The sequence below is a fragment of the Argentina anserina genome, chromosome 4, assembly GCF_933775445.1.
Source record: "Argentina anserina chromosome 4, drPotAnse1.1, whole genome shotgun sequence".
In the NCBI taxonomy this organism is placed as follows: Eukaryota; Viridiplantae; Streptophyta; class Magnoliopsida; order Rosales; family Rosaceae; genus Argentina; species Argentina anserina.
Window position 1 is genome coordinate 5,933,110 of NC_065875.1, and position 1,978 is coordinate 5,935,087.

The following is a 1,978-nucleotide window of genomic DNA, read 5'->3' on the forward strand; positions in this document are numbered from 1 at the left end:
TATATATATAATATATATATATAATATATATATGAAGACTATATACGTCTTGGGATTAGATAATTAAAAGATATATTCCAAGGGACATCTTATTGTGCTATACTTTTAGTACATTATATATCAAGGTGTGATGGGAGGCAATTAAAACTTGTGGTTGGGTTATTTAGCAATTAGCATACGCTTGTCCGGTAAATTAACTGGGGGAGAAATTTAATGCCAGACCAATTAATCAACTTCGTTTCTTTCATCTTTCACACAAGTTGGCCATAAAAACCAAACCAAACCAAAAGGGAGTGAGTAAGAGAATAAGGAAATGAACTTGACAAAGTTGCATGATTTTTCGTCTCTCTTTCTCTTACTGTTTCCCTCTTGGCGTGGAATTCACAAAGTTGAATGACTTTAGATCGACATTTCTTTCCACTGCACCTATATTTGTTTTTGTGGGAACATTAATACGTCGATCATCACATCAGGTAACAACGTGCACAAACGATTAATTTAATTTATGCATGCAAGAAGTGGAAAATTAAGGATTGGTGTGACCCAGGTTCAAGAAGGTTAGAAGGATGCAAATATACTGCTCGCCCCTCAGCTTCAATACCTTCGTCATGTTCGCACATATCCAACATTCATGATTGAACTCACTTTTGATGATTTCTTGTAGTTTGAAAAAGGGTTATCGTCTGCTCTAGTTATGCACGTACAGATTATGTAAAGAAATTTTATTGGATACACGTTATAATATATGTGCGCTTATCATTGACTTGTGCAGTTAATCACTAGGGATACAAGGAAAAGGGAAAAAGTAGCAGTAGAACAAGTAAAACCAAAAGTGAGAATGACCAAACGTATGAGGTAAAAGAAGCTTGAGAAGTCTCTCGATCTTGCTCTTGCTCTTCTGAGTTGGTCATTACATTGATACCCGTTTGCATAATTCCAACCGTATTGCTCTTGACGATGATGTTTGAGACTTAGTTTCTCAAGTCTCACCCTCATCTTAACCATTTCCATCTTCTCTCTTAGAACACTCATATTTGAATCAACGTTATTGCTGCTTCTGCGTGATGATCTTCCTGCACATTCATCCACCCATTATGACTTGATTATATACATAAACACTAATATTTCAACGCATTTATCTATCTACGCTGTAATGTGTAAATGTGTTGTTACCAGATTAAGTTTGTTTAAATCCGACTTCACAGGTTGATAGGGCTAATAGGTAAAGACTGATTGAGGTAGTACCTTCGTCATAGCTGTGAGCCTTTACTTGCGTGATCATATTCGTACGACGAATATTGCTGCTGTTATTCAAATATAGCTGGACTGGAGTATTATACAAACGAGGGAGAGAGGAAGCCATAGCCAGTATCTAGACCTTGTCTTATGGACTATATTACTGACAATATATACTGAGTAATCACGTAGGATCGACAGATTAATTTAAGATGGAAGAAAATTAAGTTAAAGATCGAAGATAGGAAATCTAACTGCAGGACTGCAGCTGAACGATATCAACGTACAGTATTCAGATAATGATAGATGGATTACCTTTCTAACAAATAAACAGGCTAATTGTTCTCTGGATTTGTATATCCAGAAGGGAAGAATGCAATGTCTAGTTCATTGGCAACTTCATATCTATAGAGAGCTAATATAGGATAGGACACAGCAGCAGGGTTTGTACGGGTCAACAGATTCGAGATGGCAGCCTTTGAAATAAATATAATTCTTCATGAGAAGCCAGACTAGCTAGTCAAATTATAATAAGAAAGTCGGGTACAAGAGACGTTTAAATAATGCATAACGACACTAATCCTCCCTACATTAATTAACCAAAGCGGTGGTCAAGCTTAGAATACAACCACAGACAACTAATTTGATCTGACTTTTGGCGTTATGGTTTTGGACATGTACAATGCTACTCACCAAATATAATTTTTGTTTGTATAACTATGATTATTACGATCAATTGGGG

The 1,978-nt window shown here is 36.0% G+C and overlaps 1 protein-coding gene across 1 annotated transcript; it reads right to left on the reverse strand.

Annotated features, from left to right (window-relative positions):
* Positions 1-718: 718 nt before the first annotated feature.
* Positions 719-1,601, reverse strand: LOC126791867 (uncharacterized). Its single transcript, XM_050518361.1, has 2 exons — positions 1,246-1,601; positions 719-1,073 (listed from the first exon to the last, which is right to left on the reverse strand). The coding sequence occupies exons 1-2, from the start codon at positions 1,361-1,363 to the stop codon at positions 757-759; spliced, it is 435 nt and encodes a 144-aa protein (XP_050374318.1). The 5' UTR covers positions 1,364-1,601; the 3' UTR covers positions 719-756.
* Positions 1,602-1,978: the final 377 nt, after the last annotated feature.